The sequence below is a fragment of the Quercus suber genome, unplaced genomic scaffold, assembly GCF_002906115.3.
Source record: "Quercus suber isolate HL8 unplaced genomic scaffold, Cork oak 2.0 scaffold_618, whole genome shotgun sequence".
Lineage (NCBI taxonomy): Eukaryota > Viridiplantae > Streptophyta > Magnoliopsida > Fagales > Fagaceae > Quercus > Quercus suber.
In genome coordinates this window covers 287796-298853 of record NW_027070061.1, presented here as the reverse complement: position 1 = coordinate 298853, position 11058 = coordinate 287796, and the positions used below count along the sequence as shown (strand labels likewise).

The following is an 11058-nucleotide window of genomic DNA, read 5'->3' as shown; positions in this document are numbered from 1 at the left end:
TGCAACAAGGCAAACGCAAGCTTTGTATCGCTCAATTGAACCACCAGCATGACGCTTGATTAAAAAAACCCATTTACACCAAAACATTGCAGTAACCTAAGAAGGAACAAGAGTCCATGTTTGATTTTAAGCAAAGCATCAAATTCTAGATTCATAGCTTCACGCCACTTGGATCTTTAACAACAAACTATAGCAAGTGGCTTCAGAGGAGCAAACACCAAAAAAAGAAGAGCATGAGTGATTGGTAACGGATAGTACATCGGTGAAGGTTTTTGGTTTGATGATGTTGTTCTTGGATTGAGTGGCCATGGGGTGAGTTGGTTAGGTGGTTTGATGTGGGGTGAGAAGTTTGTATCTATGAAGAAGAAGGGATAATAGATGTAGAAGGGTGGTTCCATTACCACAAAGCTACTCCAAAATTGGCTTTGGTTCCAAGATGCAGAATCTATGTTGAATCACCATTAGCAGGGCTACTAGGATGTGGGCTCTTTCTTGGGCAGGGCATCAAGTACATGTATCTTTACCAATTAACCAATTTCTAAATGCTGGAGTGGATCCTAAAGAGATCCCACTTCCTCATGAATTTATCTTGAATCGGGATCTTTTGGCTCAACTTTATCCCAGTTTTGCTGAGGGAGCAACCCATTTTTCACCTTGAATTGGTCAAAATATGCAGACTTTCTTACATTTCATAGAGGTTAGATCCAGTAACTAGAGTATCTGGTTAACCGATATTGCACACCATCATTTAGTTATTGCAATTCTTTTCCTGATAGCAGGTCACATGTATAGGACCAACTAGGGCATTGGTCATGGTGCGGGTTGTGCTGTGGGCTACAGGGACAGTTGAGAGTTAAGTGATGTATCAAGTGGAGGAGCTAGCCCAGTAGACGAGAGGTCTATTGTGCGTGGCCTAAGAGAGAGAGCTAGTGACTATACCACTTGATTTTGTGTTCTTGGAGTGAAGAAGGAGACTGAAGAGTGTTGCTCAGCAATGGTGGCAAAAGGAAAAAACTGACTCCTCAAAGAGAACATCTCGAGAAATATAAAGACGACCAGTGGAAACATGTAACCATTTATATCCTTTATGATGTAAACTATAGCCAAGAAAAACACATTTGATAGAATGAGGCTGAAGTTTATGAGCATTATAGGATTGCAAATTTCACGAACAAGCACAACTGAAAACTCTTAATAAATTATAATCAAGAGAGTTTTGAAAAAGTTTTTCAAAAAGGGAATGATTTTGTAAAATTTTGGTAGGGAGCCGATTAATTAGATAACATGTAGTTTGAAAGGCATCATCCCAATAATGAAGCAGGACAATAGCATGATAAAGCAAGGCAAGACCAGTTTCAACTAAATGACGATGCTTTTGTTCAATGGCCATATTTTATTGATGGGTATGGGGACAAGAAATACAATGCATAATCCCACCATTTTCAAAAAATTTGGAGAGAGAGTGATACTTACCACCCCAATCAGACTTAATAGTTTTAATTTTAAGGTTAAAATATCGTGCAACATATTTCTGAAATTTAATGAAAATAGGGAGAACATCACTGGAAGCACTCTTAAAAGAGCTTGAGGAATGCTGTTGGGAATTAGAACCATCAGAAGAAGAGTTTGACATTTTTCGTGGAGGTTAAGGTCTTTTAAGAAAGATCAAAAAGATACAAAAAGAATGAAGATTGAAGAAGAAACATCCCCTATTTAAATTCTCGGCTGTAGTAAAGTGAATAGACATGACATTTATGAGGAGTAATATCTATCTCCTAAAACATAAGAAACGAAGAGGCGCAAAAATGAATAGAAGCACCCTTTTGAGCCATGTGTCCCATTTGAACATCACAAGGCATGATTATTGAAGTATTAATGCCTGAACCAATGTGAATGTCAAAGGCCTTTACCATTAAACACCATTGATAGTCAGGGGGCTAATGTATGTAACACCACTAAAGCATGGGAGAATGCATAAGTGGTTGAATTTGGACTCTATACGTGGAGCAACTGTGAGGGAAGGGAGAGTAGGTGATGGCTAAGAGATTTTGTCTTGGTCAATGCTAAAGGCGAGACTGTCTTGGGAAGGAAGTGAGATTTACATCTAACACAGTACTCAAGCACTTATCAAAAAGGGACATAGTGACATTTCAGAGTTGCAGGCTATAAGGACATCCTTTATTGGTTGAATGCACAATGAGTCACCTTAGAAACATGTGTATCAATCACAGTATTCCTAATGTCCCTCTTGATGACCAAGACTTGTCTCCCAAACCGTGGCAAAGCTACCTACCTACTAGTTCCAGTGCCACATTGCTGCAGTTCTTATCCCTTATTCAGCAGATAATATGACAGCTGTGAAAAGATCCAAAAGAGAGAATATGATGACTTAACACCTATCCTTTGTACTCAGCCGTATTCCTTAGAGTATAAAAGGAACATGCAGCTATGCTTCTAGGGAAAAAACCGAAATAGATATTTTGAGATGAAAGTGGAGAGTTGGTAGGAAAGAAAGGCGACTTCATTGTAAGCAAATCTCTTTCTGATACATAAAAACAAGCTAAGCCATTACTTCTCCTCTAAAGTCATTCTATTTTTTAATTTCACTTTTTCCCTCCTCGTTTTATACGCCCCCCCCCCCCTCCCCCCCATGTGAATCTTTGTTGCATATTTGAAATATGTGATGGAAAGTGAAAATGACTTGTCTTTATTCTCTCAATGTGTATTAACTCATCTATTATTGCTCTATTTTTCTATTTCGGATCATGCTAGGAACACAAAAAGTCCCACAATTTTTGCTGAGTGGTGGAGGTCTAATGGTTGGTCTACACCTCCATCATTCACAACTCATCACAAAACACATATTAGATTTCGGCCAATAAATGAGTATTGACTTGAAATAGAAATCTTGACTTTTTTATAAAATTTTAAGAAAGGAGGGGATTGTTTTGTAACTTTTTGAAAAGGGGGAGAATTGAGGAGAAGAAGAAGAAGATGAAGAGGAAGAAAAAGAAAAGAAGCAATTAGGGCTTTTGTAATGTAATTTATTGTAATTTCGCTAACATGTGGCTTCTTCTTCTCAATTCTCAAGGATTTCACCTCTTTCTCCCCCTTTTTTTTTTCTTTCTTTCTTCTTTATCTAGGTACAATAGTAAACTTTTGATTTTTAACTCAGAAAAATAATATATATATATATATATATATATATATATATCAGTTAAAGTATTTAAAATGATATATTTTACTATATCTTACTATCTAATCAATAATAATAACATTAATATATTAATATTGTTGGTTTTTTTTTTTTAATTTATATTTTATTATTATCAATTAAGCGAGATATAAATTTATCATTTTAANTAAATACTTTAACTTGATATATATAAAATATTATTTTTCTGAGTTAAAAATCAAAGTTACTATTGTACCTAGATAAAGAAAAAAGAAAAAAAAAAGGGGAGAAAGAGGTGAAATCCTTGAGAATGAGAAGAAGAAGCCACATGTTAGCGAAATACAATAAATTACATTACAAAAGCCCCAATTGCTTCTTTTCTTTTTCTTCCTCTCATCTTCTTCTTCTTCTCCTCAATTCTCCCCCTTTTCAAAAAGTTACAAAACAATCCCCTCCTTTCTTAAAATTTTATAAAAAAGCCAAGATTTCTATTTCAAGTCAATACTCATTTATTGGCCGAAATCTAATATGTGTTTTGTGATGAGTTGTGAATGATGGAGGTGTCGACCAACCATTAGACCTCCACCACTCAGCAAAAATTGTGGACTTTTTGTTCCTAGCATGATCCGAATAGAAAAATAGAGCAATAATAGAGAGTTAATACACACTGAGAGAATAAAACAATCATTTTCACTTCCATCACATATTTCAAATATGCTTTTTTCTTTTTTTTTTTTGTGTCATCACCGATCTTCCGTAGAGTGATTATTTAGAACAATCGCCTGTTGCGCCGGCCGGCGCACTAATCCTCCCCACAGACGGCGCTAATTGTAGAGTCAGTTTTTGTTGCCTAAACCCAAAGGATATGGGTCAAAGGCCCAACGAACCCAGAACAATGAATTTATAGAGAGTGGATCGAAGGTTTAGGCGCTGGCCGGCGTTCACGAAGCATGAACTCTTTTCTTTTACTGAAAAAATACTTAGAAAAATTTACAACTGGGAGATGCTCCTCGGCTCCTGGCCAAGGAGGTTTTTCCTCCTTTCCACTCCCCCAAAAAACCCCCCTTTACATTTTGCTCCCTTTTCTTATATATTCCTCTCTTCCTCCTCTTGTTGGTCATCTATTGGCCTTCCACCTGACCGTCTATCCCATCAAAGGTCATTTCCGTGCTCAAGTGGTTCACCCTGATCGATGTTGCCCTGTTATGGTGTTACATCCTCATTAATGCGGCCAGAAGGGTTAGGTGAGCGTATTAAATGCCGAGGTGACAGTTTGCCTAGGGCTTGCCCCTTCTTCGTACTGAGGTCTCGGACGACCGAGGATAGGATCATCCTTGGACCCATCATGCGTCCTCGGCGTGGGCCATTTGGGCCTGGGTTGACGTGGGCCGAGGCTACCCGATTTTCTGGCCCCACAGTTAATTTTGTGGTTGAAACTTAAAAGTTGGAGTTAATTATTGCATTTGTCATTTATGTAAATAATTTTTTCATTTAGCTTATATTATTATTATTATATGTATTTTTATGTTGACTTGAATATATTTAGGCATGTAGAGTGATTTTTATTATCTAAATTACTTAGAAGTGATTAAATTTATCTATTTCAAAGATTTAAAATAACTATGTAATATCTTTTTAAAAAATAAATATTAATCTAAATATTTTCAAGAATATTAATTCTAACCAATATGATTTAAATGATAATTAAAAATTTACTAACTGATTGGATGAAGAAAAAAATCATTTGACCAATTTAAAGACTTAATTAATTTAAATATTTTCTTACAAAAAAAGAAAATAAAACTTGTTAAATCATGTTACATACTTATGTATGTGTATATATATTTTTTATTCTTTGGTCTTAAATTTTTTAAATTTTTTTTTTTTTCCCCCCCCCCCCCCTCCCCCCCCCAAAAAAAAAATAGTTAAGTAAATCACTTTAATAGAAGCATTTTTTACTTTTTATTTATCCAAAAAAACTTTTTTTTTTCTTCTTTGGAGAATTGGTGATATATACACCATGCTTTTATTATTTTATTTTCAGAAGAAAGAAAATTGTTAATTTTGTGGTTGAAACTTAAAAGTTGGAGTTAATTATTGCATTTGTCATTTATGTAAATAATTTTTTCATTCAGCTTATATTATTATTATTATATGTATTTTTATGTTGACTTGAACATATTTAGGCATGTAGAGTGATTTTTATTATCTAAATTACTTAGAAGTGATTAAATTTATCTATTTCAAAGATTTAAAATAACTATGTAATATCTTTTTAAAAAATAAATATTAATCTAAATATTTTCAAGAATATTAATTCTAACCAATATGATTTAAATGATAATTGAAAATTTACTAACTGATTGGATGAAGAAAAAAATCATTTGACCAATTTAAAGACCAAATTAATTTAAATATTTTCTTACAAAAAAAGAAAATAAAACTTGTTAAATCATGTTACATACTTATGTATGTGTATATATATTTTTTATTCTTTGGTCTTAAATTTTTAATTTTTTAATTTTTTTTTAACTTGATGCCCTTGAACAAAATTTCTAGCTTCACGACTACACTTTGCAATCTTTACCTTTTGTTTCTTTCCACTATAATGTGTCCCATGTTGGTGCTAAATATTGTTTAAAATAATCCCCCTTAATTCTAAAATGAATCATGATAATGAAAAAAAGGGTGCAGTAAATTTGGGATCGAAGAACTAATTGCTTTATCTAATTGAATTTGTTCTGCTTATGAGTATTTTTTATTTATTTTTAATTAGGATGCAATAATCACAACTTTTTAGATTGCCATTTTGCTAGAAGAATTTAGTTGGCTTTGATAAATATGTGCTTAGGTAAGAATGAGCCATGTAACTAGTGTAAGTATATGTATATGTTTTTTGTCCTTTACGTTTTACTGTGTATGGATCTCAGTCATAACTGACTAACCCCTTATTATGCCTTGAATCAATGCATATGAATTATTTTTGGTTAGAGCATAATTAATGGCCCTTATAGGTCTACCATTTTGTGTGAGTGTTTGTGTGTGTATGGGATTCTTGTAACGCAATTCAATATAGCAAAGTGTCATTAAAGATTTTTGTTATGGACATAAGCTGCTAGGTCAAACCAAGTAAATCTTTGTTTCCGCTCTCTCGTTCCCTCTCTCTATATCTTTTATTTCTTCATTACAACTGGGCCGGGGTGATGTTGTGATATAGAGAGTGAATGACATATGGGGAAATAGCTTGCTAAAGTGATGTTTGTTTGCTGCCTCCATTTATCACCTTGATAATTGTGAAGTGACTCACATATGTGAATCAAACACGAAAATGAGAAGCAAAGATATAAGAGATGTGCAGGGGAGATCTGCAATAATATTTACTCTACGTCAATTATAACATTTGCTCTATGTCAATTAAAACATACAGCTATCAAATTATCATGTCTTTTTTTGTTTTGTTTTAAAACTATGTAGGCTAGTTTTAATATTTTACATTTGAGAACCTTACTTTTGTCTGATTCAAAGATGCGAGCTATTTAACAAATGGATACTTGGAAACTGTAATAGATTGGATTCTTGGGATGAAAAATATCTGCCTTAAGGATCTTCCAAGTTTCATTAGAACTACAGATGAGAATGACATTAGCCTTAACTACCTCATCCACCAAACGGAGAGAGCCCCAAGAGCTTCAGCTATCATTTTGAACACATTTGACACTTTTGAACAGGCTGCGTTGGATGCTTTGTCCTCCAAGCTTCCTTGTGTATACACTATTGAACCACTTCTACTACTTGCTGATCAGATTGAGGGTGATAATAAGTTGAAATCAATAGGTTCCAATCTATGGAAAGAACAACCGGGTTGTGTTGAATGGCTAAATTCAAAAGAACCCCACTCTATATTATATGTAAATTTTGGCAATGTAACTATTATGACACCTAAACAACTCATTGAGTTTGCTTGGGGGTTAGCAAATAGTGAAAAACTGTTCTTATGGATTATAAGACCAGATCTTGTGGTAGGCGATTTGGCTATTCTTCATCTTGAATTTGTTACCGAAACGAAGGATAGAGCCATGTTAGCAACTTGGTGTGCTCAAGAGCAAATCTTGAAGCACCAATCAATAGGAGGTTTTGTAACACATAATGGGTGGAATTCAACGCTTGAAGCTGTGTGTGATGGAGTGCTAATGATCTCTTGGCCTTTCTTTGCCACACAACAAACGAATTTTCGGTACTGTTGTACTGAGTGGGGCATTGGAATGGAGATTGATAATTGTGGATGACTAAATTTCTCAGTTCAAAATGAATCAAACAAGTAAAATAATGTCACAAATGTGAATTTGTATTGATGAATGTGTGGTACAATTCTCTGTGATTACAAAAGAGTGATCTTCTGATTCGATCTCCTTGAAAGATTTGCTAATTGGAATTGTGGTAATGTGATTTTGATTTGAACACAAGATATCCTTCAATTTGGCTAAGGAATGGATCAAAGATCTTTGAAACAAAATTACAATGAATCTCTGGCTATGAGCTTACTAAAAATCCTTTGTTCTTCACGTTCTTTGTGTTCTTCATCTTTGAAAGTTTGTGGTGGAAGTTCTTCGGGGCTTTAGAGGCTTGAATCCGTAGAGCTTCACTTATTTGTGGTTTTTGAGGTTTCTAGAGGCTTTTGAACTTAATTCCAGTGAACTTTGAGATCTAGGAATATAATTTGGATGATCCCTCTTTGTGTGTTCTTTGTATTCGATGGTTTGTAGTGGAAGTTCTTCGAGGCTTTGGAGGCTTAGATTTATTGAGCTTCACCAATTTATGGTTTCTTGGAGTTTCTGAAGGCTTTTAAGCTTGATTCCAGTGACGTTTAAGATCTAGGAAGATGATTTATATGATTTCTCTTTGAATGTTCTTCGTACTCGAAGTTGAAGTTCTTGAAGATCTTGAAGGCTTTAAGGCTTGGTTCCAGCAGAGCTTCTGGACTTCTGAATCTTCTTTGATGCTGCTTGTGCTCTAAATGGCTTTTTTTTTTTTTTTTTTCTTCAAATGCCTTAGGAAGGCTTCTATTTATAGGAGTTTGGGAGTGGGTAAGTGACACGTGGCGGAGTTTGATTGGTGACACATGTCACAGCCTGATTGGTTGACTTATGTCATCGCTTACAGGCGCTGGATTGCATATGTCATCGCTTACACGTGTTTGACTGCTTATGTCATCGCTTATACATGCTGATGTGTGATTGGTTTTTGTAGACACTTGGCAAATTTCTGTTAGTTTCTAAGTAGTGATAGTAAAACCTAGCAGCAATACATGGTGCTTTGTAATTGGTTGTATTTTGTGGACTTGGTAGTATGATGTGTTAGCTTGTGATAGGTTGGGAATTTTCCCTCTCTACAAATTCCCCCTCGAGATTCGTTCACGCATACAATTTCGGAGTATGGTATGGGAATGAGTTTCGAAAACGGATTTTTACACTTGACTTTTCAAGTGAAGTAGTTAAAGGTGGTGGAGTTTTATCAAGATGAGATAATTTCCAAGGAGTAGACCCACCCATATGAAAGGCTTTGATGAGACCGAAAATGGGTCTGTGAGTATTTGAATGTACTTGCATGACCGAGCCTTCTCAGCAGAGGTTAAGTTGAAGTAATTTCAAAATAGTGTTCCATGGTACTTGGAGTGGGTTGGTAAGGCTGAAAGTTATTTGCAAGAAGTTGGATGTACTTGCAAGATTGAATCATTTCAATAGAGGTTAAGCTGAGGTAATTTCAAAAGAGTATTTTGGATCATTGGTGGCAATCACAGGGTGTAGAGGATGGGGAAGATGCGAGGATGGTGGCTGGGTATAGCATGCAGAGTCATGGGGCTAGCCTGGCGTTTTTAAGAAGTTCAGGTGAAGTAATTTCCGAAAAATATACTTTGGATTATGACGAGGACATATGGGAAATTGGTTGAGTGTGCATGTGTCATTGTTTCATTCAGGTTAAGTTTAGGTAATTTTAGGAGCTTATAGATTCTGGGTATGCTAATGTTGGTAGTGAAGAAGATGGCGATGAAGCAAAGTGAATTGGTGAAACATATGACACCATGTTGTTGGCCCTATACGTTGAGGACTCTCTAGTGTAGATGTTTCTAGGAAGTACACCTTGGGATAGGGGACTGGCTGCATGCTGAATGAGGTCCAGCAGCAAGTCATCAAATGTGCTTGTGTGATGGGACCATGCCGATGGACGTTAAGTTGAAGTAATTTCAGAAGTATATTTTCTGAAATTCTTCAAGCAGATTTTAAGTTGGAGTAATTCTAGAAAATGTGTTTTGAGGTACTAGCAATGATGACCTTTGGGTCCCACACTGGTGGGGACATGGAATAAGGCTTTGGTGACCATTTACTGGCACAAAAGGCTGATTTCTGATGAGCTGGTGCCTTGGAGGTTGTTTCAAGTGTTGGATGGGAGACAATTTTTAGGATACCTCAATACTTTTTACCATCTTCACCTACTACCACTTGTTAGAAAAGCACAAAAAAATGAAAAATGGAGCTAACTTGTGATTCTGGTCTTAGAAACCAGCCAAGTTGCTGTTTGTTCCAAACTGCTGCTTCTGCTGGAAGACCAAGCAATTAGAGAGAGCCTACGGGAGCCCTGAGCTTAGGAACGGGTGTCTTTGCTGGACTTGGATTACCTGGCCAACCAAGTCCGAGGAAGCATGGAACGACAACACTAGCCTTTTTATGAGTAATTTTATGGACAAATGTGGTCGTTAAGGGAAGAAACAAAATTTTTTTGGATTTCAAAACTACAATGATGTTGTGGAGAGGGTTTCTACTGAACCACGAGAGGGTTGATTTCAAATTGATTATGAAGCAATATTGGTTGCTAGTTGTTGAGAATGATGAGGCCATAGTGAGAAATGGTTGTGAGAATGAGGACTTGAAATTTTGAAAGAAGAAAATCTTTATTTCAAGACTCAGTGTGTTTTTCTTGATGAGTTTTTGATGAATCTGACCCTTTTATTTGTAGCGGAGAGATGAACAACGGTAGATGGGTAGTTGAGAATGGCGGATGAGAATTTTTAGTGAGAATGGTGGATGAGAACAGTAGGCACTGAACGGGAATGGTAGGTTGATGTAGTGACCTAATGTAATTTCAAGCTTAAGACACACTTGTGAGAGTTCATCTGTTCTTTAAAAGAGAAGCCTTAATGAAGTCTAAAGGATAACCCTGAGGGGATCCAAACTAAATGGATGGATCTCAAATTTTGATCTTGGGAGCTTAAGTTTTGGACACTGTTAGTACTTCGGAGATGTGGGTTAGATTGGTGATTTCCAAGTAGCGAAAAACTGAGCATGACAAGTCTAGCTTGAAAATCTTGACTTTAGGTCGACTTCAATATGAAATTCAACTATCTTTGAGTCATTTGTGTAGTTTCTGAGTCTCAAATGACGAAACGGATTCCAAAATTGGAATGTATGTGAAAAATTAAGCAAGATAAGTCATTCTTAAAAATTTTGACTTTTGGTCAAGATTTATGCAAAAGTCAACTTTTTGGAAATTGGAAGTTTGCACAATTTCTGAGTTTTGAGTGAAGAAACAAATCCTAAAATCGGAATGTACTCAAAAAACTGAGTGGGACAGGTCCGTTTTGTAAATTTTGACTTTTTGGACAAAGTCAAAGGTCCAACTTGGTCAAAGCATTTTTTTTTTTTTTTTTTTAGGCGGTTTGGATCGGGTCAAGATGAGCGGGTCAAACTGGGTCGGCTAGGACAGACAAGTTAGACCATAGTGGATGGTGATGTCAGCCATGACGTTATGATGTTGAAGCACGTGTTAGAGTATGGCGCGTGGCGTGTGAGTTTTGCTAGCTCGTATGAGCGCATGATGTTGAGGTGGCG

At 35.9% G+C, this 11058-nt stretch overlaps 1 protein-coding gene across 1 annotated transcript; it reads left to right on the top strand.

Moving 5' to 3' along the window:
- Positions 1–6503: 6503 nt before the first annotated feature.
- LOC112036602 (7-deoxyloganetin glucosyltransferase-like) lies at positions 6504–7461 on the top strand. The gene is made up of 2 exons (XM_065765254.1): positions 6504–6561; positions 6701–7461. The coding sequence occupies exons 1-2, from the start codon at positions 6504–6506 to the stop codon at positions 7459–7461; spliced, it is 819 nt and encodes a 272-aa protein (XP_065621326.1).
- The last annotated feature ends 3597 nt before the right edge of the window (positions 7462–11058 follow it).

Bases quoted from the DNA above. Each gene is read 5' to 3' on its own strand.
- LOC112036602 (XM_065765254.1), top strand. From the start codon at position 6,504: ATGAGAAGCAAAGATATAAGAGATGTGCAGGGGAGATCTGCAATAATA. The intron at 6,562-6,700 runs GTCAATTATAAC...TCTGATTCAAAG, and splicing joins TGCAATAATATTTACTCTAC to ATGCGAGCTATTTAACAAAT.